This window comes from Rhineura floridana, chromosome 2 (assembly GCF_030035675.1).
Source record: "Rhineura floridana isolate rRhiFlo1 chromosome 2, rRhiFlo1.hap2, whole genome shotgun sequence".
NCBI lineage: Eukaryota > Metazoa > Chordata > Lepidosauria > Squamata > Rhineuridae > Rhineura > Rhineura floridana.
Window position 1 is genome coordinate 122,095,473 of NC_084481.1, and position 25,040 is coordinate 122,120,512.

The 25,040-nt window shown below is 40.6% G+C and overlaps 1 protein-coding gene across 7 annotated transcripts in view; it reads right to left on the bottom strand.

The window, feature by feature from the left end:
- The window catches only part of SBF2 (SET binding factor 2), a 473,611-nt gene that overhangs the window by 90,373 nt on the left and 358,198 nt on the right, over nt 1-25,040 (bottom strand). For all 7 annotated transcript variants that reach the window (XM_061610395.1, XM_061610396.1, XM_061610391.1 and 4 more), the window contains 9 exons: nt 20,732-20,902; nt 15,739-16,001; nt 15,464-15,636; nt 15,109-15,182; nt 13,850-14,045; nt 10,271-10,398; nt 7,525-7,700; nt 6,639-6,784; nt 6,314-6,512 (listed from right to left, as the gene is read on the bottom strand). In XM_061610395.1, the coding sequence (XP_061466379.1) occupies nt 6,314-6,512; nt 6,639-6,784; nt 7,525-7,700; nt 10,271-10,398; nt 13,850-14,045; nt 15,109-15,182; nt 15,464-15,636; nt 15,739-16,001; nt 20,732-20,902 (1,526 nt within the window). The remainder of the gene's footprint in view (nt 1-6,313; nt 6,513-6,638; nt 6,785-7,524; nt 7,701-10,270; nt 10,399-13,849; nt 14,046-15,108; nt 15,183-15,463; nt 15,637-15,738; nt 16,002-20,731; nt 20,903-25,040) is intronic.

Genomic DNA, 25,040 nt, shown 5'->3' on the forward strand with positions numbered 1-25,040 from the left:
AAAATTAACTAGGAGAGAGCCCAACCAAAATGGCGGTTGCGGAACTCGTGGCTGCCCAGGGGCACTTAACAGCCTGGGGGGGGGACAGATGGGAGTCGCCCCTAAGCGGCTGCCCGTGAGCCCCCAAAGGCTAATGGCAAGGCAGAGGAGGGAGCTGCAGGCCTCCCCTGCAAGCCGCTGGGGAAAATGGCAGCAGATGGGAAGGAGCTGGAGCGCGGCAAAGGGAACTGCACTCTGGGGTAGGACAGTCGAAGCAGCGGCTACACTAGCCGGGTGCGGGGAGTGCGGACCACACCAGGGTGACACCATGAGTGGGGGGTGTCACCCAGAGTAGGGTTGCCATATTGCCCGGTTAGCCAGGTTTTACCCGGATTCTTTGCATGCCACCCGGCGCCCGTTTAGCCCCTTAGCTGGCCCGGAGTCTCAGCTTTAATTTAAAAAAAAAAAAGTTTCTAGGTGGTCCGGTTCTCGAGATATACATAAAAACGTCAGGCCCACCCCCCTGTTAAATCTTTTTTTAAACTACTGTATAGCACTTCGTAGCTTTAACTGTTCAGGATTGCAGCCAATCAGTGAAGCGTTTGGTTGACTTGTGGCAGTGTCTAGTAAACCTCATTGCAAGGCCAGAAAATGGTGGTTTCCCCCCCATTTATCTGAAAATCTCATAAATTGGGTAAGTATATATATTTCAGTTTTTTCCCCTCTTGTGTGTATGAGTCAGATCTTGGGCAGTGTTTTGAAAACCTTCCCAATACTTGCTTTTGTGGAGGTAAAAGCATTGCTAATCCCATATGTCCAGAGTAAATCCCATTGAATTCAATAGGATTTACTTTTGAGTAGACATGGTTATGAATGTGCTGAAAATCAATGGGACTTTGGAGTGAATGTAAAAAAGAATTGTGTTTGTGTTCTCTTTCTGTCCCCCCCGCCCAGTCCTATTTTAAAGCAAGTAGGCAGGGCTTACTTAGGTATTACAGTTTTTATTCTGCAGGAAACTAATACTGATTTTTAAAAAACTAATACTGATTTTTCTGCAATGACCAACTGGTTTGACAATAAACTATTATATGGGCTGTATGTATTTATGCATCTGCAGTGTGTGTGTGTGTATGTGTAGTCTTTCCAACAACCCTGTGAGGTAGGGTTGGAAACCAAGGCAGCTCACAACAAGAAATAAAGCCATTTAAAATCCAATAACCATAAAACAAGTATAAACAGTTGCAAAACAGCATAAAGTGGCATGATTCAGAATTTTGGGTTGTGTGAATAAAATTGCTTATCACTTGAGGTTGCAGTTCTGTCCCTGTTTGAGTAAGTTCCACTGGGACTTGCTTCTGAATAAATAAACCTAGGATTGCACTATAAATATCTTTACAGTTTGTGTAAATAATAAATATATTTGATAGTCATGCTTATATAAATATTTCTTCATTTATCCTATTTTTGGTTTTTGGTTAGGAATCCTGACTGGTTGTGAGATGCTTAGTTTTCTGCCTTACTCATAGGAATCTTGTTGTGGTTGGTATGGTGTTACATCTAGGAAAGTGTTACTGCCTTCTGTGTTTTCTTTCCTATTTGCATTTCACTTATCTTTAACCTCACTCCGTTACAGCCATAGAAGCAACAGCAGCATATGCAAGATAATTAACTCCCATTAGTGATAAGAGCAAGAACTTATAATTATTATTTAATTAAAACAAGAGGCTTATGAGTACTTTGAAGAGGACCAGATATTTATTTTCTTTCTGAGCCCAGGACTGGGTCTTTCATGATGCCCGGTGGGGGGGAGCAGGAGAGAAGTCGATAAGACAGACATCCTGGCATTGGTAATCTAATTAGCAAGGTATGTGTGGGGCTGTTGCACACTTCCAGGCCCAGTTTCATTTTGAGAATGGAGGTGGAACCTGTGTAGATGTGGTTGATCAAAGGGAGAAGAAATTGTGAGTTAAGCAAAGCTCTGCTTTTATAAAACCTAAGAAACATACAGATACTTTGAATGTCTGAGTGCCTACACCAGTGGAATACTGGAGGAACTTGTAAAACTTGCTGCAACAGTATTTAGAACTGAGCATGTGGCGTGAAAGACTCCTTTTCCTAACATTTTGGCTTGTTTTTCTCCACCCACCACATCTCTGAAATATATTGTATATGTTATGGTTAACCGTACTGCTGCCCTGACTTACTTTATGTTTGTTGTTATTTTGTGTTTTTATTATGTTTTTATATTGATTGTGCATTTTTATTGTTTTTATTATATTTGTAAGCCGTCCTGAGCTCTGTTTTTAACAGCAGAAGGGCAGGATATAAATCCTCTTAATCAATCAACATTCCATAGTGTTGGAAACTAGAGTCTAGGCATTTAAGGCTGAAAATGTTTTTTTTTTAAAAAAAGATTTCTCACATCTTTCCCCAGTTTTTGGTGGTAATTCCTAGGCACAAAAAGAAAACAACTGGACAATCCAAATATTAATATGCAAATAATTTGCATAATATGCAAATTAGCCTGCCCGGATTTGTGGAACTGGAATATGGCAACCCTAACCCAGAGCCGCCCCGCCCCTAGGCACCCTAGGTCTGGTACGGGAGGAGGTCCATGGGGGGTGACACCATGAGTTACCGCACCAGGTGACACCAACCCTAGTGACACCACTGAGTCGAAGAGCGGCCAGTGGCTGAGGCGGGGACTGGCCGCAGGGAGAGCCACGGCATTAGCTGGTGGGGTGACAGGAGCCGCACGCAGGAGCCTCAAACAGAGGCGGCGGCAGGAAGAGGGTCCAGAAGAGACACCGCAAGGATGCAGCAGGGCTGAGAACCAAGGCGGTAGAGCCAGGTGCGAAAGCACTGCGCTCTTACCCGCCTTAGGAGTGGGGGGGAGAGGAATGCTGCTGCTGAAGGTAGGGGTGAGAGAAGCCTCAGCACACCCTGCGATGCCCAAAATTTAAAAAAGTGGAGCAAGGAAGAAAAGGAGGGGGGGAGTCAAGCACCACCCCACTGAGGAAGGAAAAACCAGACTCACTCACACACGCACTAAACAAACACACACACTGAGAACTAATCCTACTCTAGTCTTACGCTATGGAGAGATGAACAGCCTTGGACAAAGGCAAGAATGAAATTGGAGTAGGAGGGGCTCGCTCACTACAGATATTAACTCCAGTACATTCTTGCCTTCGGATGCTAGATGGCGCTATGACTACCCACATGATGGCATGCCACCTGGGAAAAAGAGGCGGTGATCCAACCACTCCTGAAAAAGCCCACCCTGGACACATTGATCTGCAACACTTACCAACCAGTCGCAAATACCCTCTTTTTAGGGAAGGTGATTGAGAGGGTTGTGGCACAGCGATTGCAAGTACTATTGGATGAAACAGATTATCTTGACCCATTCCACTCTGGGTTCAGGTCTGGTTATGGGAGTGAATCGGCCTTGGTCACCCAGATGGATGAACTTTATCGGGAGAAGGACAGGGGAAGTGCAACCCTGTTACTCTTACTTGAACTCTCAGCAGTTTTTGATACCATGGTATCCTTCTGGGCTGACTTGGTAAGATGGATATTGGAAGCACTGTTTTACAGAGGTTCCGATCCTATCTCCAGGGTCGTTTTCAGAGAATAGCATTGGGTGATTGTCTTTCGGCCCCTGGCAGTTGTGCCGTGGGGTGCTGCAGGGTACTATCTTGTCCCCCATGCTGTTTAACATCTATATGAAGCCCTTGGGAATGGTCATCAGGACATTTGGGGCAAGGTACGCTGATGATGTCCACCTCTATTTCTCTGTAACATCTGAATTGGGAGAGGCCATGGAAGCCCTGAACCGCTGTCTGGACTCGATGGTGGGCTCGATGAGGGCCAATAAACTGAATCGTAGCAAGATGGAGGGGCTCTGGGTTGGTGGTTCCTGAGTTCAGATAATTGGTCAGTTGCCTGCTCTGGATGGGGTCATACTCCCTCTGAAAGAGCAGGTACGTAATCTGGGGGTGCTCCTAGACCCATCTTTGTCACTAGAGGCCCAGTTGACCTCAATGGCTAGGAGTGCCTTTTACCAGCTTTGGCTGGTAAGACAGCTGTGGCCGTTTCTGGACTGGGATAGCCTGACCACTGTTGTCCATGCACTGGTAACCTCCAGGCTGGATTACTGTAATGTGCTCTATGTAGGACTGCTTTTCAGGTTGGTCCGGAAGTTGCAGCTGGTGCAAAATGTGGCAGCGAGACTGCTCACTGGGGCAGGGTATCACCAACATGTCAGCCCGCTGCTGAAAGAATTGCACTGGCTGCCCATTTGCTACTGGGCCAAGTTCAAGATTCTAGTTTTGGTGTACAAAGCCCTATACAGCTCGTGACCAGGATACCTGAAAGACCGTCTTATCCCTTATATACCCAGTTGATCACTGCGCTCTGCAGGTGAGAGCCTCCTGCAGATACCATATTATCAAGAAGCCCATTCAACATAGGAAGTGTTGTAGCACCTATCCTGTGGAATTCCCTCCCCTTTAACATTAGACAGGCACCATCTCTGTTATCTTTTTGGTGTCTACTGACGACCTTCCTCTTTCAACAAACCTTTTAAGTTGAGACCTTATCCCAGACTGTCGGAATTGCTTTTAAAGATGTTTTTAAAGATTTTTTTAAAAAAGATTTTTTAAAGATATTTTGTTTTAATATGTTTTTAAAGGTTGTTTTAAAAATATGTTTTAAAGTCATTTGTTTTAAAGTGCTTTTAATGTTTTTGTTTGCCACCCTGGGCTCCTTCTGGGAAGAAGAACGGGATCTAAATTTAATAAAATAAATAAATAAATAAACCAGGTGATTTTTTTTTAGTGCTGCACTGTAACTGTCTCCAGGATTAGCACAATTTTGGTTTCCTGCAAATTCTGTTTTTTTAGGAGCAGACGAATATTCCTCTGTTGTGCCCATAAGCCATCATCCAGCAGAGTTTTCTCAGGTCATCAAGAATCTGGTTTCATCCATTGGTGGGGGTAAGCCTCTGGAGTGACCTGCTATGAACGTCTGGATCATCAGTTTGAGGATTACGTTGCTCAACTCTATAGCAATTTAGATGATATTGTTACAGTTTCACCAGCTGAAGTGTCCAGTGTTGTGTCTTATCTGACTTTGTGGGATCCATTTCAGCTTATGTGGCTTTATGATATGGGCAGGGTGCTTGCAGAGATGCATTCCACTACGTGCCCTCTGGAACTCGACCCATCATGGCTAGTGAAATCCAGTCCTGAGGAGGGGGTAGTGTGACTGGGTGGGTTGAGGGCATGGTGAATTCTTCTTTGAATGAGAGGGTGGTACCTTCTGCCCTAAAGGAGGTAGTAGTGCAGACACTTCTGAAAAAGCCAGCCCTGGACCCAATAGATTGTAACTATCAGCTGGTTGCAAATATCCCTTTTGGGGGGACATTGAGAAGGTCATGGCAAAACAACTGCAGACATTCCTGGATGAGACTGATTATCTGGATTCATTCTAGGATCAGGACTGAATCGATATCTTTTTGCACTAACTCTGGATACGTATCAGTGGCACTGTCACTCTGTTTCTATCTACAGGGTATTATTGTCCACAAAGTAGCATAGGGAGAGTGCTCTTCAATCCCCTGGTGTTTACACTACAGAGTGCCACAGGGCACTATTTTGTCCCCAATGGTGTTCAGCATCTGTATGAAGCCATTGGGAACAGTCATTAGACACTGTGATGGGGCACTTTTGGAGGATATCCATGTCCCTGAGGTTCAGCCAGCCTTTTCCACAAACTGAGTCTTTAGTGCAGCAGGCCTTACTTGGTGGAACTCCTTGCCAATAGAAGTATGTCAGAAGTCACCCCTTCATTCTTTCGTTGTTGTTGTTGTTATGTGCCTTCAAGTCGATTACAGCTTATGGCGACCCTATGAATCAGTGACCTCCAACAGCATCTGTCATGAACCACCCTGTTCAGATCTTTTAGATTCTTTTAGACTTCTTTTAAAAACTACTGTTCAGACAGACCTGTGGAATTACCATTGTTGTATCAAGATTTTTGTTGTACACCGCCCTGCTATATCTCCAATGAAAGTGCATGCATGCACTGACTGGCAGAGGCTCTCCAGAATTTCAGAGTCCTTCCTGGAGATGCTAGGGGTTGCAGAGCATGTGCTCTACCACTGAGATTCAACCCTTTCCTTCTTGAATTCATATTTCACACAAACAAGCCTTTCTGACATTTGTTAGAATGCAGTGCCATTTGAGATATAAATACATATTGTGGGTGGCAAATACTGTGTCATATAACTTACATGATTTTAATAATTATGACAAAAAAGTTGGCTCACCTTCTACAAAGAGAATACATTCTGTTTAAGGCAGTTATTCGAAAGTACTCTGTCTTTGAGCGAGAAGAGCTATTACTGATGGTCCCCAATCCCAAACGTTGATAGTCTCTAAAACAAGCTCTTTCCACTAGCTGCTCCATTGTTGATTTCTCTGATGCTTTCAAAGTACCACTAGTGTGCATTTCACTGTCATCTGAAACTAAAGTTGTAATATTTTAGTAATTTAAGATTCAGAAACTTCACAAGGGAAGCCAGTGCACTGAAGAGTATTCAGCTATACTTGTATTCAAATAGTTACAGCAAAACCCTTTGAATGTCTTCTTACCTGATATATCATCCTCCTCATTCCACCCAGGACGATTCACTCTTTCTTCCACAATTGTCCCTGTCTTTTTCTTTAGTAAGTACTGTCGGCCAATTGTCATTTTCCCTGCACGTTTAGCTCCTTTTACAATTGTTTTTGAAAGAGTCCTATAATTTAGCAAAAAAACCAAAAAAAATCTGGTCTTATTGTGGTTAAAAGAGAAAAATTGGACATTATTCCTTCTAGGAACTAGCCAGCGTGGTGTAGTGGTTAATGTGCCAGGTTTAGACAGGAGACCAGGGTTCAAATCCCCACTTAGCCATGAAGCTTGCTGAGTGACCTTGGGCCAGTCACAGTCGCTCAGCCTAATCTACCTCACAGTGTTGTTGCAAGGATAAAATGGAGAAGGAGAACTATGTATGCCACCTTGAGCTCCTTGGAAGAAAGTTGGGATATAAATATAATAATAACCCACTAGAGAAATGCATGGGATGTATACAATGTAAAGATATGGTCCCAAGCCATCCAGTGGAGACGGCACATTAATTTTTTTTGTTGCATTATGTCCCCAATCATATTTCACAAATAAACAAAATGTGGATAGTAAAGTGTATTTTCACAATGCAGTTCCCTCTTTAACCAATTTGGCTATGGTGTTTAAGAATCCTATCTTAATTATAATGATGCTACATATTATAATGAAAATTTTAATATTTTCATTATAATTCTCACATATATTGCAGCATCTCCTTTACTAAAACATGCTACAAGCGTGATTATAAAACTTCTTAAATATACTTCCACTGGAGAGGCCTTAAACAACAATTGTTTTGGAAATATTTGAAACTAAACATGTAGAACAATATTTATAAGTAAGAAAGAAACATAAAAAGGGACCGTTGCTTACCGAAAGGAAGTGTTCTTTTCCTTTTGCTTTGGTAAGATTATCTGAGGTGCAGTTTGGCCAGCTGCAAAAGCAAAAGTGCTAAAGATGGACTGCGGGTAGCGAAACTTCATTAGCTGTTTCTTAAATATCTCTACAACTTCAGGACCCACTTCTTCATCAAAAGCTACCTTAATCAGCTATGTATAAAAAAAGATGTAATTAATGAAAAATATAAAAAACAAGCAACGAAATATAAAATCAAGTATCTGCGATATTATGAAAAATAAGATTATACTATAAATGTACAAAACAATTTATCTAACCTTTATGAAGTTAATGAAATCATCTTATATAATGCAGTGCTTAAAAATTAGAAAAGAACAAAAAAGTCAGTTTTCGCAGTGACAGTACTAAATTATTTCCAAACACTATTTAAAAAACAAACAAACCACTATGTCAGATAGTATAAGTTGAAAGTGTTAGTTTGGGTTGTCTCATGAATGGCAAAAGGAAGAAATTACAGACATTAAAATGTGTAAAACTGACATAGTTACAAACTTTAAAATGTGGAAAACTGACACAGTTCATTTCTCATTCATCATTTATTTTAACATACAATACAAGAGCCGTCTCCAGGTGTTAAGATTTAGAATGTAAATGTGAGAGGGTACAGTGCGGTGAGTACACTAGTTCCATCCCCACCCCCCTTCAACTCATGGAAGGTGACTGCAGTAGGAACTTTCTGTACTTGTGGAGGTTCCCTGTGCATTTTAGAACTCTTCTTTTTCAGGCTTCTAAAATGCGTGGAGAGCTCCACAAGCATGGAAAGGTCCAAGTTTCAAATGATTACCCTCAATAAGTGGGAGGGCAACTGGAACAGTGATCAGGCAGAGGGAGCACATATCCCCATTGTGCCCCTCATGTATTTAGTTGACCCCGATGCCTGCAGGTCTGTTGTTTTTTCCAGAAAAAATGCTATTTCTGGGAGTGCAAAGCAGTGCTCCTCCCAGAAAAAAACAACATTTTATGGCAAAATCACCTTGGCAAAGTACTTCTCAAAAGAAGAGGTGGGCTCACATTGGACACCATACTCTGGATGGCATCCTAAAACTGTAAATTGTGAGGGATGGAGGTGGAAGGGATTAGGAGAGGAGAATCAAGTTGAATGGAGGTGCACTGTTATATATCCTATATCACTAACTATTTGTATCACTGGGAAGAGGGGATTCTTCTACTGCATAAATATCTTGACAACTTTTCAATAATTAATTAAATAAAATAGTTTAAAGAAGTAGTAGTTCCTAGTTAAAAGGTCAAAAATGTTTCTTGTTTTTCTATAGGGGGCAAAATGTTTTGCAAAATGTAGGCACCATTTTGGCTCAGTCCAGCAAAAGGCAGAACTTGTGTTGTGTTCCCATTTCACTCGCTTGAGCAACACCATGCTCCAAAATGTAATGACCCTGTTTTCCTAGAACTGTAACAGGACTGTCTCAAATACCTCTTTCCTATGGGAACCGCATAGGGGACTGGCATTATTTCTCCTTCTTTAGGGAGATAGCAGTAACTTTGTAACAGAAGTACCTATTGCACTGATCTTTACCCTCAACCCTGACCTATTTGCATGGGTTGCAATCAAGATAGTTCATACTAAGGAAAGGCAAAAACGGCAGCTCTTGTCTGGAAATAAATAGGCAAGATTCAAAGTGGACAAACAGAAGCGAGAATCAGTAACTTATGCTCCCACACAACTACAGCCCAACTTTATGGACACATTTCCATATATACTCTCACTCGTTGTTGGGCATTTTGCTCCGGTTCTAAACTGTGTTTTGAAGGAGGCACGGTTGACCCATTTTTAAATGAAGGAAATGGTAATTTATTAATTTACGAAAATGAACATCCAATGTTGCACAAGGACTTTTCCAAATCATGACTTTGCCAAGAAAGCCTAGTGTACATTTCTATCATAATATTGGGGCATATGCATCAAGTGACAAAGATTAAAATATTGCTCTTGGCCTACTTCTGATACATGTTTGCACATCTCCCCATAGTACCTTAAGACATCCTCCTTGGAGCACACCAAGGCTCCAAGGCTCCTTGCCTTCCCCAATCATTTTTTAAATTGAGGACTTTTTGATGATGGGTTTGCCTGGTCTTTTTGGGTGTGTGTGTGTGTTTCATTTTATTTCAGGTGCATGTAGGTATTTCATATGTTTGGGGGGAGTGAGGGTTTTGAGTATCACAAGTTTTCTTGTGTGAAATGAGTATTTTGTGGTGCCTATAAACAGTTTCTTAAATTTCAAAATGTGCTCCCAGCTTCCAAAAGGATGGGAACCTCTGACCTAGACTATTCCCTCCCAACGATAGCCCTAGAGATGAGAGCTCCTGGGGTGGGGGGATCTAGTTATAATACTTTCCATTTACTTATATAATCTCTCTTTTTAGTTTTTGGTACATTAATTAGTTAATTAATACTCTTCCTTTCCATACAAGATGCCCAAGCTAACAAGAATAATCCCCTTAAAACCTATTTAAATTAATGGGACTTATGTCAACAAAATTGTTTGATTGTGGCCTCTCTCTATAGACTTTCTGCTTGGTGAGTCTCAAGAGATCTCCACAGAATGTAGGAAAATGAGAACTGATTTATTTAGGAATTGGTAATATTTGTTAAGATCATACTTGTAGAGAACTTTATAGGTAAAAGGAACTAAGTCTTCCCCAAAAAACAACAATCAAGCAACTTTAGACAACTTTATGTTACCTGAAACACAGCTGAGGTGATTTGCAGCCCCTCCTGCATGCTTTGCTGAAACTGGTTCTGGATGGTAATTTTCTTCTCCTTAGTTACTGAGGCAATGGGAAAGCTCCGAATAACTGTTTGTTCTCCCACTAAGAATATTAGTCAAAGGAGCATTGCATCATGGTTCAAGTAATCAGAGTTGTTAATAGTTTACATGGTCTACAGTATGTGTGATCAGTCTTACACAGATGCAACAAAGGTGAAAAAAAATCAAAGCCATCATCAAAGCCAGAAGATCTATCAAAATATTGAGTTCAGTACATGAAGAGTATGTCCCTATCAGGTCCAAAAATAGAACTTGTAACTCCTTAGTAAGTTCATCAAACTAAATCGATGGATTAATTTTATTAAGAAAGTTAACTAACATTTTTAAAAAATGACCAAATGTCATACCATAACATCTATTCCTTCAGTTGCACCACACTACTTTAATGCGTACTATGACATATTCATCCTATATGTTTGCAAGGAAGTATGCTCCAATGAGTTTAGTGAAGCTTACACCCAAGAAAATGTGTGCAGGATTGCTTAATTGAAATTGCTCAATTGCAATGTCAGCAACTTGGCTATCTTCATGAGAAAGATGAATTTAGAAAAAATGTCCATTAAGGATGATAAGCATTGCTCTAGTGGCACTTGATCAAGGTTTACAGGAGTTTTGCATCAAAAGAGAAAATGTGGAGCACTTTTGCTTGTATGGAAGGATAATCTTTATATGATCTTAATTTTACCTTTCATTAAGCTAAACAGCATGTTAACACATTTATACACAAATTCCAAACATTATATGTGGCGTATCTACTGCAGTGTCAGATCAATTTTGAAAACTCAGTATGTCAGATTTGTTATTTTTTGCTGATATAGAAGTTGCTGAGCCTCATCCTGGCATTTATTTGCTAGTGCAATAAGTATTAGGATCAAGTTACAACTATGTCAATGAAAACTAAGCCTGTCATTTTAAATGCATCATTACATTGCCCTAATATATATGCACCAAAGAAATGACAAAATATTTGGTACATCACTTCCACTACATATCTCTTTTTACAGCCTATTGAAATAATTGGAATGCATTGTTTTATTTTTATGAAACCCACAGAGATTTCAAAGTAGAATTCTTATCCTCAAACAGCTACAATTATAATTTTCGTTGCACAAATAAAATGAACATTAGATAAAGAAATGATTGTTATTTTTCATTGGCCCAAGATACCAGTTTTTGAAATTGTTTACATTAATAATTCTAATGACATACTGCTATGTACTTTTATTAATTTCTGCTCTTTTAAAAAATATTGTACTTATTATTTCTGCTCTTTTTAGAAAGTATTATAGATTCAAATTCTTTTCCTCTTTGGCAGAAACAGTTGTTGCAGAAACCAGTTCATTTATTTACTATTTACTGACCATACACCCCATATTAGTTAAACACTGCCATACAAGAATCACAGAACTAGCCAGGCATAAGGCAAGCAAACTGTAATTCTGAACTTACAAGTGTGACAAATGCAAGTAAAGTATACTGATAGGTAGTTTTCTCAGTTTAAACATGTAGCATCAACTTCTTCATCCTATACATAAGAAGAGCTTGCTGCATCAGGCCAGTGGCCCATCTAGTCCAGCATCCTGATCTCTCAGTGGTCAACCAGAATCTTGTGGAAAGCCAGCAAGCAGGACCTGAGCACAACAGCACTCTCTACACTCCTGATTCCCACGACTGGTATTCAGAGGCTTACTGTCTCTGATAGTGGAGACAGAACATAGGTATTGTGGCTAGTAGCCATTGATAATAAAGGCCTTGTATTCCTTCATCTTGTGCAGGCATAAATATTAAGCTGTCAATACTAGTTTTACATAAGAGCCACCAAACATCATTTTAAAAACATCGTATAAGTGATCCAGGTAATCCTTGAGTAATTGCTCTGGATACAACTCTGTGTTTTTATATGAATGTTACTCCTACTCAGAACAGAACCATGGAAAATAATGGACATAACTAAATTAGGTCCATTCATTTCAATGGGATGTATTCAGTGTAGTGTTAAGCAGATTGTTCCATCAGTGTAAGGATTTCTTCTTGTGCAACAAAATATTCTCCCCCTGTCCTGCCCATGTGCCCCCTTAATCTGTTCTGGGTTTTCCCCCAATTGAAGATTTGGGGATGCCACATGGCATGCACAGGGGATGATGGGGGAATCCCATTGTGCTAATGCTAACCCTTGTGCTAGCTCAATTTATTGAGTTTAATACTGCCCATTGGGTCTACTGAGTATAACTTAGTTGGATACAACCCGCAATGGTCATTTTCACATGTCACACTAAATCATGTGTAGTATGATGTGCATCAGCTGGAATGGGCCCAATAAACCTTGCATTGCTGGGAGAAGGACTTCACCAGCATTTACTTTTATTTTTGTGTAATCTCAGGTTGTCATTGTATGTGAACAAAGGATAATTACAACAAATTGGTTAATTTAACAAGCTCACTTCAAGGCCCATGGTTAGAAGGTATCTTGTTTAGAAATTAAACAGAGTTTGTTATAAACAATAATCTGTGAAATGCTGCCAAACTTCACCCTGCAGCTGCAAGGGACAAGGAGAGGGGTGGGAGGCCTGCATTAGTCCAATGCTCATTTGGGCTCACTCCAGCTCACACGTCATATTAAACTATGGTTTACTGTAACATGCAAACCAGGCCATAGTACGAGCATAAAAATGAAGGATATAGCACTTTCATGACTGGAGATGCACATTTAACAGTTGAAGACATATAAATTGCTGCTAACCAATAAACATGACATCCTGGATCACATTTTATATTTATCCATATGACTACATGTTCTGAGACACTTGCCACAAAAGCAAACTATATGCCTAGGCCCCATGAAGTTCAAGATAACTTCCTAAGAAGCCTACCACATTATAGCCCTATCCATGCTTTCAAAAGAAAAGAAGGCTTAAATGGAGAAGGAGGAACGGACATGTGCATGCTGCCCCCAAGGTTTTCCATATGCATGGAATGCGCACTCCACCCTCAGCCTTTCCAAGTTGAGTGGGAAGGTTTGATGGGGGCTTCTATTTGGCTGATAATACAGAGTTCCCAATTTGTATTATTTATTTATTATTTGATTTATATCCTGCCCTTCTTCCCAGTAGGAGCCCAGGAAGGCAACTGTAGGGAGGTTATAAATAAGTTCAATTGAACATTCCTAAAAGTCTCCTTCGAACCTTCCTGGTCAATGTGATAAGGGTGGGGTATAGCGGTACACCTGGTATATGTGCATGTTCTCCCCAGTTTAAGCAAACATTTTTTTAAATACATGAACAGAGCTTATGAGAACAATTATAATAGATTATTATTTAATTAACTATGCAGATTACAGAAATGTATGCTGATCAAAATGTTGAATGACCGGTCTTGATATTGAGCCTATATCTGCACAGAGTGCATTTTAAAAAACACCTTAAATGGATTGCAGGACCAGCTTCAAGTGTGTTCTGGAGCAAAAATTATTTTTACATTCATAACAAAGACCATACCTAGTTGATCATGAGGTGTGCCTTTAAATATAACTCTGTACGTAGTAAGGAACAAAGCTCCTTCTGCAGGGAGAATGTGAGGGCCTCCAAGCATTCCTCCGGTTGCCTCCTCTCTGCCATCAGGATCCAGGAGCACACGGAGACCTTCACACACAAACTCTTCCCCTGGTAGCAAAGCTGGTCGTAGAATCTTGGGCTAAGCCCAAAGACAAGATTTTTTTTTTTTAAAAAGTGTAATACATAGTATACTACAGGTGTCAAACTAAAAATGTTTGAGCTGGAATTATTACTACAGTATATAAAAGACAGTTCTTGTAAAAGTTGGGTTATTTTATAGGAAAAGGACTTAACGAGTTGTCTCTTTTTATAGGCACAGTTTTATAGGCTCCCACTGAAGATGCAAGATTTTTAACCAAGTATTTAGTTATTAACCTGGAAGGGATGCACCTCCTGCTTAAGAGACACAGAAAGCCTAGCAGATGGCTACAATCCTCAGTACTTACCTCATTTTTTGGTACGATTTATAGAAGGGATAAGATGTGCAAGCTGGGCAGCTAGTGACTTTGGAAACTACCAGGCTTCCCTAGGGCCTTCCTGCATCATATGGGATGTCTGATCTTCATTCATGATCAGAAACATCCTTGGGACAAGGTCTGCCACTATACTTGTTGGGAACATAGGACCACAGCGTAAGAGTAAAAGAAGCTCCCTCTTCTTTGAAAAGCAACAGAGAAGGAAGGGTTTTGATGGTTAAGAGCAGGGGTGGGGGACCTGTGGCTCTCCAGAAGTTGTTGGACTCCAACTTTCACCATTGCCCAGTCAGGATGGACAATGGACAGGTGTGATGGGAGCTGTAGTTCAACAACATCTGGAGGGATACAAATTCCCAATTTCTGGGTTAGGGCTTCTGCCTCTTCAGTCCCAAAGGGAAAGCATTACTTCCTTAGATGCTGCTTGACTTTGGAAAGGGAGTGGACGGATAGAGAATAGGTCTTAAATCAACAGTGGACATGCAATAGCAGCTTGTTTTTATTCAGAGGTTTGGCTGAGCCTTTTTCTCTAGTTCATATTTCACAAAACCATAGCCAAGCTGCTTATTATTGAAGTGTTCATGTTTTTCAGCATCCTTTTAAAATAATGTTCCTTTTTAAATGTTCCAAGTGTTCAACTATATTAGAAAAAAAGGAAAACTGAAGCTATCCAACTGGCCATATACCTAAAATGTATAAAGCGGTGTAAATATAATCCAAAATACTTGCCTTCTGAATTGGTGGCAACCTTCTACTTTCTCGATGAACAGCCTCCAAAGTCTCAATATGCATTGCTACAATTCCTGGGAGCAAACACCACCACAAATGAGCACAACACAGCAAGAGCAAAACAAACTAAAATAATTCTGTCATCCTAAAAATTGCTTCCAGGAGGCCCAGAATAGGGCTCTTACATGACTATGTGGATACTGACAGACTAAAATTAGAACTGCAAACCCTTATTGTCAACTGAAAATAACACACACACAAAATACACTATTTCCAAAAATATCTTTTCTCAGACAGTGCATAATCTCTCTCCCTCTCTCAAAAGGTTTCAAGACTTGAGGATGGTTCTTCATACCTGGTATCATACAATGAAGACTCCTGATGTGATCTTGTGTAACTCCACTTTCCGTACAAACCTTGTCTATGAACCTAGTAATGAAGCGTACAACAGCATTGGCAATATCATTGTTCTCCGAATCCTCAAAGCCACTTTCAGTGTCATAACTCTCTGCAACACTGCCTGCAATGCTAAAAAAACAATTCCAATAAGCTAAATCCACATTGGAGCAAATAAAAAAATCACCCTGTATGACAATTGATTGCAGTAATGTGGTAGTCCCAAGTACGCACCTATTTGTGACAATGCTGTTGCTTCCACTCTCCCAGTCTCCTGTAGCTGACGTTCTTAACAGTTTGTTTTTACTGGTGTCCAGTGGCACCAGCAGGTACACCATGAGGTTAGCAAAATGAATTGCCTGACTGAAAACCATGCTTTCTTCACTTTGTACTAGTTGATGTTGAGTCTCTTTACTAAGTGTTGGCCACAAACGCATCTGTTCAGCAGCTAAGTCCATGGCAGTTTTTTCTTGGGCCTGGGCTTCAGAATTCTTCTCCTTGGGAAGAAATATGGTTGGACAATAGTTTATTATACTGCAGCCTTTTTTAAAAAACAGGGTTTTCCCTCTTGGAATGGGGGACAGGTGCTGCATACAAACTATAACGAGGAGGGGAAGATGACCCAGGCTATAGCCTTTACTGAAGAACCAAACATATCTAAACTAAAAAAAGGATACTGGGTAAAGAATAGCAGTTCATGAATTGCAATGCACTGTGACATGAAACCACACAGGGATGCCAGCTGATTTGATACTGGAGTTGCAAATGGCTTGCTCATGGGGCATCATGCCTCCACCCCACCCCCAACTCCAAGTTGTGCTATTGGCTACTAAGAGATAACAGCAGAACACTACAGGAAGGCTTCTCTACTGGTCCATGCCTCAGGATGCACTCTGCTTTTGCATCCACATTGCTTTACTGAGGGATAGGGCAAAATCTGGAGCTGAATGCAAAATTATTCTGTTTTGAAATGTCTTGTCCATCTTATCTTCCACCTTCCATTACATCCAAAGCTAGATCCTTGTGTAAGCACAGGCGCCATGATTGATCTTAAAATTTAAAGAAACATTTTTGACAGATACTCTTAGAATCCATAGGAATGCATAATAACGAGCAATACTAAAGCCAAGTCTAATTTATTTATAGCCCTTTCAACACAGCATCAGCTTTATTTATGTGGCGGTTGCGTTTTCTTCTCTATGCAGTTTTACAAGCTAATATATACGTTACTGTTCCTTTTCACTTGCAAAGTCTTGGCTCATGCTGAGAGCAAACATGAATTGGCTGGAGAAACAACATTAAACTAACTGCCTGGCACAGATGATACTGTCCAATCTCCTGTAGTGTTTCAGTTGGTGAGCCACGTGTAGCTATAAATAGTTCATAGCGCAGAAAAATCTTCATGTTTTCACATGCTGGGTTTCAAATCTAACAATCATTCTCAGTGAACTAGGTGGATGGCACGTAGGCAAAATGTATTGTAGCCTGAAGAAATTAGGGCAAAGGTGTCTGGCAACTGTTATTGCATAACCTCATTTTGTTAGGAAAAAACAACAGGAATTAGCAATCATATGATCAGCCTTTTAAGACCTCTGCAGGATATGAGAAAAGGCTTCACTTTTCTGCTGCTGCTGTTCTCTATTGCTCCCTTAAAGTTAATACCAGTAGCAACTTTCCTGTTCATTGCTTTTCCTTCATGTTTGATGTACCATCTAATTTAGAGGTGTGTTCTTGGCAAGATAAGATGGCAGAGTGTCTCGTTCTAGTACTTTCTCTAGAACTGCCAGGTGTCCTACATTTTACAAATTTTACCATATTGGAAAAATGTAACCTATTCCTTTTATCATAGAATCATGGAATAGTAGAGTTGGAAGGGGCCTATAAGGCCATCAAGTCCAAACCCCTGCGCAGTGCAGGAAGAGGACAGTTGGCCATACCTATCCTATAGGTACAAATGCAGTTCAATTCTAATTCCAGCCTAAACCACTGTAACCTACATCCACCCTGCATCATCCCTATAACATCTGAAGTACAAATGCATCAGGTATCTTGCCCAAATTGTATATCTTTCTTCAGAGATGACCAAGTATTCATAGAAGCAGAAAGTATATTTCTGGAGTCATGCAGCTGGGTATTTTGATTTGTCCAGTTTCACATACCACAACACTGTTTAAGAATCCCAAAAGGAAAAAAAAGTTGGAAAATATAAGGAGGGAAGGACAGCCATGCTACAGAGAATGATGGCACAGTGCACAAAACCACACTAAACAGGAGCCAATTTAGTACTGACATGCCTTTTCAGTTCTACATTGGAAGCCAGACTTCAAAGCTAGCCAACAAAAGGAAGAAAAAACCCTTCTTTTACCTCTGGCTGAAAAAACTGTAAAAGCCGCAGGCAAAGGGCTGATTTTCATATTAGTTTTCTATACATGTGCTCTGAAGAAGCATGTACAGAAGTGGCTGGAAGGGTGTGCTTTTTTATGACTTGAGAATAATCCGATATACATCTTGGATATATGTTCAGCTGTCAAGCTTCTGGGTAAGTCTGTCAAGCAGGTATCATATACCATACATGTTCACACAAGGTTGTCACTGACTCATCCACATCACAGCTCTCCCCAACAGCACTTGCTTTTCCCTCCAGTAGCCATGGCCACATACTACCTAGACTACTGGTCTTCCACCCATCCCATGCCCACACCCCTTTGGTGAACCCCTTTATTTTCATTCCATTGGCCAGATTGATGCTGCTACATGGCTAGAGAAAAGGAAAGGAAAATTGCTGGCTTGTGCTCAGGATCAGAATTGTTCATGACCCATGTGTACCTCACAAGGATGTTTTGGCTGCTCCTGCTACAAATCTACAGTATCACAACTCCAAACATTATATTGCATGATATAATGGTCCAGAACAATAGTTGTTGTGGAATTAGAGAAGGCATGACAGTTGAATTAGCTTTTAAGGTAGTATCCAAGATCTGTGCAACTAAATTTGCACAGAGTTATTCATTACTGCTATGGGAAAAAAATAATTATTTTGGAAATTGAGAACATTTATGCACAAGGCTGGAAAATCTGTATTCTAGGTTTCCTTTGGCACCAATGTTCACAACATTTGTCCATTTCTGTTTTATAAAAAACATTCTTAAGGGAGGGGTAAGTTTTGTCTGGGAGAGCTGTCTGATTTGAAGCAGAAGAAACTAGGCACTGCCAGAGTTAGAAACACATGTAGTAATGGATGTTACGAAAGTTAGTAGAATATGTTCCTTAAATTGTGGGAATTAATGAATTAGGATGTTAGGACTGTTAGTAGAATATGTTCCTTAAATTGTGGGAATTAATGAAGTATCCTGGATATTTCTGAATATATAAAATGTCTTGTTAAATGTCATCCACGCTATTAATCATTTTGCTACAATGCTTTTTAGTAGGTCACAGGCAATACCACTCATATCTTAGTATAACCTAGTAGCACAAGATCTAGACAATAATTTCAGTATTACAAATACTCTCCCCACCTGGCATTTTAATTCATGAGAAAGATAACATGCTAGGAAGGGAGAGCAATTCAGTTACAATCTAGAATCATAGAATAGTAGAGTTGGAAGGGGCCTATAAGGCTATCAAGTCCAACCCCTTGCTCAATGCAGGAATCCAAATCAAAGCATTCCTGACAGATGGCTGTACAGCTGCCTCTTGAATGCCTTCAGTGTCGGAGAGCCCACTACCTCTCTAGGTAATTGCTTCCACTGTCGTATCGCTCTAACAGTTAGGAAGTTATTCATGATGTTCAGTCAAAATCTGGCTTCCTGCAACTTGAGCCCATTATTCCGTATCCTGCACTCTGGGACGATCGAAAAGAGATCCTGGCCCTCAGGGCTGGCCTGAGGCATGCCCGGGGCCCTTGGGCATCAGCTTGCCCCGGGCCCCGGTGTGTGCACGTGTGCACCCCCCAGCTATCTCCGCTCCCCTTCCCCCACGCCCCCATCTACCTGCTTCCCCTTTCCCTGGAGCTACAGGGGCCCCTCCGCTCCCCTTCTGTGATCCACAGCAACAGCTGTGGATCGCAGGGCAGGAGCTTCCGCCTGCCCACCATTTCCTCACCCCACCTACCAGTCTCCTGTCTTTTAGCATTGCCATTAACCAAGATGGTGGACACAGTTTCCCTAAGGGGATGAAGCCTCCGCCGCCATCTTGGTTGATGGCACGCATACGTGCTATGCGCATGTATCTCTGCCATCAACCAAGATGGCGGCAGGGGCTTCAGCACCTTAGGAAAACCTCAGCCGCCATCTTCATTTCATTTTATATTGTAGTTCTTGGGTTTTTATGTGGTTTGTATGTTGTATTTTACTTGATCTTGTACGCCGCCTAGAGTGGCCGCTTGCGCGGCCAGATAGGCGGCCTAGAAATAAAATTTATTATTATTAGTATTATTATTCATTAAGGGCAATGCTAAAAGGCAGGAGATAGGTAGGTGGGGCGAGGGAATGGTGGGCAGGCGGAAGCTCCTGCCCTGCGATCCGTGGCTGTTGCTGTGGATCACAGAAGGGAAGCGGAGGGGCCCCTCAGGGGCCCCTGTAGCTCCAAGGGCCCTCAGACCAGTGCCCCACCTGGCCGCCCTTTAGAACCGTCCCTGCTGGCCCTCCTCTGTGTGGCAACCTTTCATGTACTTGAGGAGTGCTATCGTATCTCCCCTCAGTCTTCTCTTCTCCAGGCTAAACATGCCCAGTTCTTTCAGTTTCTCCTCATAGGGGTTTGTTTCCAGTCCCCTGATCATCCTTGTTGCCCTCCTCTGAACCTGTCCCAGTTTGTCTGCATCCTTCTTGAAGTGAGGAGACCAGAACTGGACACGTCAAGAAGGATGCAGGATCAAGGACTAATAATTAGTATGAATTATGTCCTCAAAGCATAATTTTATATCTTTATAGGCTTTTCTTTGCTGCAGTGTTAAAAGGACAAAAAGTCATACCTTATTATCTTATTACATAGAATAATCTTCCTAGAAGAGAACTGTTCAAAAACTGAATTATAGCTAAATTTTATATGAATTTGGATCAAAAATTGTGAAATTTCCCTCAAACCGTAGTTTCCATTCTAATTCCTATGCATACTCATATACCTGAGGTCATTAAGTTTGCAAAAAGCACAACTACTGTAAATGTCAACTGCTGTCAACACAGCTGAATTTTCTATATTACTATTACTATATTATTGTCTTACTTACCTTCTGCTTTACATATTGTGGATGATTGTCTTCCTTAATTGAAAGATAGAGTGAACGAATTTGATTTTCCACATCACTGTAAAAGGTTGTTTCCCAGAACTGCTGGTTCGCCCATATTGGGTGATCTTGAACACAGGTGTAAGCAAACTGACTGACTCCAGGAGCTAGTTTCTGAAAGCACAATAATAAGTCATCAGATTAATTTTCTAGAGCAAGAACCACAATGTATTCAATTGTACTGGTAATAAAAATCATTAACAGAATAGGCAACCTCAGTATCCTACTTTACAAAAAATAATCTTGAAGATGTACATGTACAAATAATGTCCATGGATATATCTTCTCCAATACATTTATGCAGAGTATAAGCAAGCAGGAGATAGCTCACCAATAATTATTTCTTTGAAGACTAAAGCTTATAGAATTCTCACTCTTGAGTCTGAATCTTGAACCAAGAGGCATGTCCTTTGAGAGGAAATATGTAGGTGCAAGATCCAGAACTGAGAATTATGAGATGATGGAATATTTTAAGAACTGTTTAATATTTGCTATTATGTTCACATAAGACTGAATGCACACTGAAATCTGTATATAGAGAACAGCTTTTCAAATAGTTTGAGGCAGATTTACAGAAGGTTACATAAAGTAGTACTTCCAATCAACCTGGGGGGAGAAGGGTGTTGTATCAAAGGAAGTCTATTTGAAAGGTCCTGCAAATAATGCAGAGATAGAACCTGTAAATCACATACAGTTTAATGTACTTCTTGAAACTTTGCCTATATCATAGCATTGCATTCCTCCCATACTTATTATAATAAGTATAAGGCTGCAGGGGTGAGCCTGTGCTGGGACCATGTGCTGAGACCATCAGGGGCAAGCTTGTCCACCTGCCTTGCCCCACTCCTCTGCCTGGCCCTTGTCAGGAGGAGCTGCTGACTGAGAGGTACTGCTGCAGGAGTGAGACTGCTGGGACCATCAAGGGACAGGCTTGTCCACCTGCCTTGCCCCCTCACCCCTGCTCTTAGTGACATTTTTCTGGGGACTGCCTTTTACCAGGAAGATAAATGCTTTTGGGTTTTAGCTGTTGTTGCTTTTTAGAAATGCTAGGATTTTGTTGGCTTGAATTTTTGTAAATTGTGTTGTTTTTATTTGTATTTTGTGTTTGTTTTTTTCTATTTGAGTGCAAGCCGCCTTGGGGGCCTTTTTGGACAAAAGGCGGCCTAGAAATAAACCCTAACATAACATAACATAATACAGAATGAGGATTAGCTTTATTGGATCACTCAAATCAGGTCTCTTTTATTTTATTGGTATGCTGTTAAATCATATATAATGTCTTACAACATTATAGCTCCTCCAAAAACAACCCTAAATTCCAAATATCCTTGAGGTTCCCTGCTTTATATTTGTACTCAACCTTTCTGAGGTTAGCCTACAGGTGTTTCATCATCTGAGTGTTATTCAGTGCAACCAAACAGCAACCAGCAGATGGCAATAGATTTCTGTAGAAATTGCATGCCATTTCTCTGTTAAGACAGCCTAATAAAATAGCGGTGCAGAAAAAAGGCCAGCACTGAACTCTGCCCAACAGTTATGCCTGTCAAAACAATCTTACATATACAGAAATATCAATAGTATTCCATGTGACTACATTGTTTGCCGTCATATAATCTCCATGCTCCCTCATTAGTCCTGATTTCCTCTGATATCATCTCTGCTAGCCTACAATGAAACCTAAACTCACTTACACTCTGCTGACTTCTTGAGGTGGTTCCATATGAGGGCAAATTAGCCATGCAACACAGTGGCACAATGAAAGAAGTATATACATTCCTCACATCTACAACATAATGGATTGCATGAGAGCCAATAAATTGAAGCTCAGTCATAATAAGACAGGGATGCTGCTGATGGGTAGTTCCTCTGACTTGGGAGATGGTATACAGCCTTTTATTCTGGATGGGGTTGCATTCCCCCTTAAGGATCAGGTTAGCCATTTGGTTGTGCTTTTAGATCTCTGGAAGGCAAAGTAGCATCAGTGGCACAAAACAGCTATCACCAGCTTAGGGTGTACCAGCTGTGGCCTCTCCTAGATGATGACACTCAAGCTTCAAGTAATCAAGTTCTGCTTGCATCCTCTATGGACTACTGCAATGTGCTGTATGTAGGGCTTTCCTTTAAAATGGTACAGAAACTACAGTTAGTACAGAAACAGCTTAACTACCTCTTGATCCATTTCTGGGCCCAATTGAAGGTGCTGATTTTAACTTTCAACGCCCAAATGACTTAGCACCAGAATAACTCAAGGTCTGCTTTTTTCCACATGAACCTGCCTTTCATTAAAGGCTGTTCTGTGGGGATGATCTGTGATAGGGACTGTTCTGTTGCAGTGTCTTGTCTTTGGACCTCATTCCCCAGATGCAGTCTATACTCTTATCAGTGCCCGGTGAAGGCTTGGCTTTTTAGGATATTTAGTTTGACGTTTGTCTGGGTTTTGTCTTTTTAATGTTTTTCTAGTGTGATATATTTTGGTTTTCTGGTGTGATATATTTTGGTTGGTTGTATATAAGAGAAAACTGTTGTAATACAAAACTGAAGAGGCATATAAATCCTGAAATTATAAGTAAAATAAATTACTCAAAGATGTGTTGGAAATGTCAGAAAGAATCAGGGGACTATTTTGATATGTGGTGTTAAGTGCAATTTCATAAAAGAATTCTGGAAAAAGATTATAAATGTAATGTAAAAATATTGGGATATGAAATTCCACATGATATATTAAGAAATTATACGGATTATTTAATAACTATTTTCCTATAAGGAAGCTGCAACGAAAACATTGCTTGCAAAGAACTGGAGATCTCATGGTACACCTAAAATTAATAACTGGATAGATAAAACTTGGGAATTTACCTTATTGTTTAAGGCTGCAATCCAATACACACTTACCTGGAAGTAAGTCCCATTGAATCCAATGGAGCTTACTTCTGAATAGACATGTGTATAAGATTACAGCCTCAGTTGACATACTTTCTGAGGTCAAAAGAAATGACAAAGATTATTCCCGTAGCAAATTAGATTCTATTTTTAACTATTGTCAAAAGAAACCTCTGCCAAAGATACAGTATGTTTTTGAGATGTTCTGAATTTTAAAGAACTGATTATGCTGTTTATTTTATTTATGTTAGCAGTTTCATATTATCTATTTAACATACGTTATGGTATGTTATGTATTTGATTGAAATATTTATTAAGATAATATTTATAATTTTGAATACTTCTTTGGATGACTATCCACCTAAAAAATAAAGAGTGCAATCCACACACCCTTTATGCCAAGCTGTGGGGCTTTGGATTTAGCTGAGGCATCCCTTTGCTCAGTTCTGCCAGCTGAGCCAGCCTCCCACTGGCTGCCACTGACACAGCGCCACATCACTCTGTCAGTGCTGACTTTCCCCTTCCACCCACCAGTGGAGCCCAGGATCTGCTGGAATCCGAGGCAGTTGCATTGCAGTTGCTGGCCAGCATCAGGCCTAATATATACCTGATTGCTGCACCAGCTTGGAGCTGGTACAGGGATTCAGCCTGATCAACCTGGCCTCCTCCAGGCCACTGTGGATGGCTGTACTGTGAAAGTGGTATCACCATTCCACAAAGCCCCACCAGTGAAGACAGGGAGTTTGTAGCCTAAATACTGAAGCAATTCAGGGTTTTGGTGCTGGTACTTGTAATCAATTATTCTTATTTTGTTACTTTTAAGCAAATGTTTATTCTTATTGTGACTTTATAATTGGCTCCCTGCAATGGGGGGATAGATAAATGAGCAAGGAGCAGTCAGTTTCAGTGATGTGAACCTGTAGAGCTTTGCCAGACTCATCCACAAGAGAGCAAATTTGTTGTAGGAAGAACCTACACTATCCTGTAGTCCTCTTCAAATCATAACATACTGTAAACTCTCTCTCGTCTGCGATGGAGCAAACATCCACCAAGTTTATAGAACAAGAAAAAGGAAGTAAGGCAACTTCTACTCTACCTTATCAGCAAAGCTATTCCTACTCCTATTACACATGGACAAGATCTTATATTATTGTTGCAGGAGTGGGGCTTGTGGAAATAAAATCACAAATAAAAAAATGCAGTTGAGACACACTATGATCTCTGTAGAAAAGCTTAGAGGTGTGGAACTAGGAGCATGGTCACCTTGAGTGACTTGTTTTAATTGACACTGCAATCCCATTTGTGTGTGAGTGTGAGTGTGTGAGTGTGTGTGACATGCCAGTTTACAATTCTTTTCTTCAGTATTAAGTCA